General features: G+C 63.5%; 1 protein-coding gene across 1 annotated transcript in view; it reads right to left on the bottom strand.

Annotated features, from left to right (window-relative positions):
• The window catches only part of HOXD11 (homeobox D11), a 2,033-nt gene extending 1,895 nt beyond the window's left edge, over nt 1-138 (bottom strand). Inside the window, exon 1 of the mRNA XM_008061458.1 lies at nt 16-138. Coding sequence (XP_008059649.1) covers nt 16-138 — 123 coding nt within the window. The remainder of the gene's footprint in view (nt 1-15) is intronic.
• Between the last annotated feature and the right edge of the window lie 308 nt (nt 139-446).

Raw genomic sequence — 446 nt, 5'->3', positions numbered from 1 at the left:
GCGCACCGGCTGGACGTGCGGCGCCAGGTTGGAAGAGTAGGGGAAAGTCATCTGGCAGGACGACGGCTGGGACAGGAACGACGGCTTGCTAGCGAAGTCGGACGGGGCCACATAGTAGGCGCAGCCCGGCAGGTACATGCTGGCTGCGCTCGGGCCGCACTCGTCAAAGTCGTTCATGGCTCCGCGGCGTGCGCGCCGGCGAGCCCCGGGCCGCTCCCCGCGCAGCCAACCTGAGCCATCGATTGCACAAGAGGCTTGGGCCAGGATCAACTAAGCAAAAATCCCCACCGGGCGCTGACGTGCAATTCATCTTGATTGATTCTGGTGGTAATTATGTCACGTGACGCCATGAAGAGAAATGTCCTTATATCTATATCAGCGCTCGCCAACACGCCCCGGGACGGCTCCTGGCGCCGAGACGCGCGCGCGCTGGGGGCGGATCTGCT

The sequence above is a fragment of the Carlito syrichta genome, unplaced genomic scaffold, assembly GCF_000164805.1.
Source record: "Carlito syrichta isolate Samal-C Ts95f unplaced genomic scaffold, Tarsius_syrichta-2.0.1 Scaffold94738, whole genome shotgun sequence".
In the NCBI taxonomy this organism is placed as follows: Eukaryota; Metazoa; Chordata; class Mammalia; order Primates; family Tarsiidae; genus Carlito; species Carlito syrichta.
The sequence above is the reverse complement of the archived record's forward strand: the minus strand, read 5'-3'. Positions and strand labels throughout refer to the sequence as shown.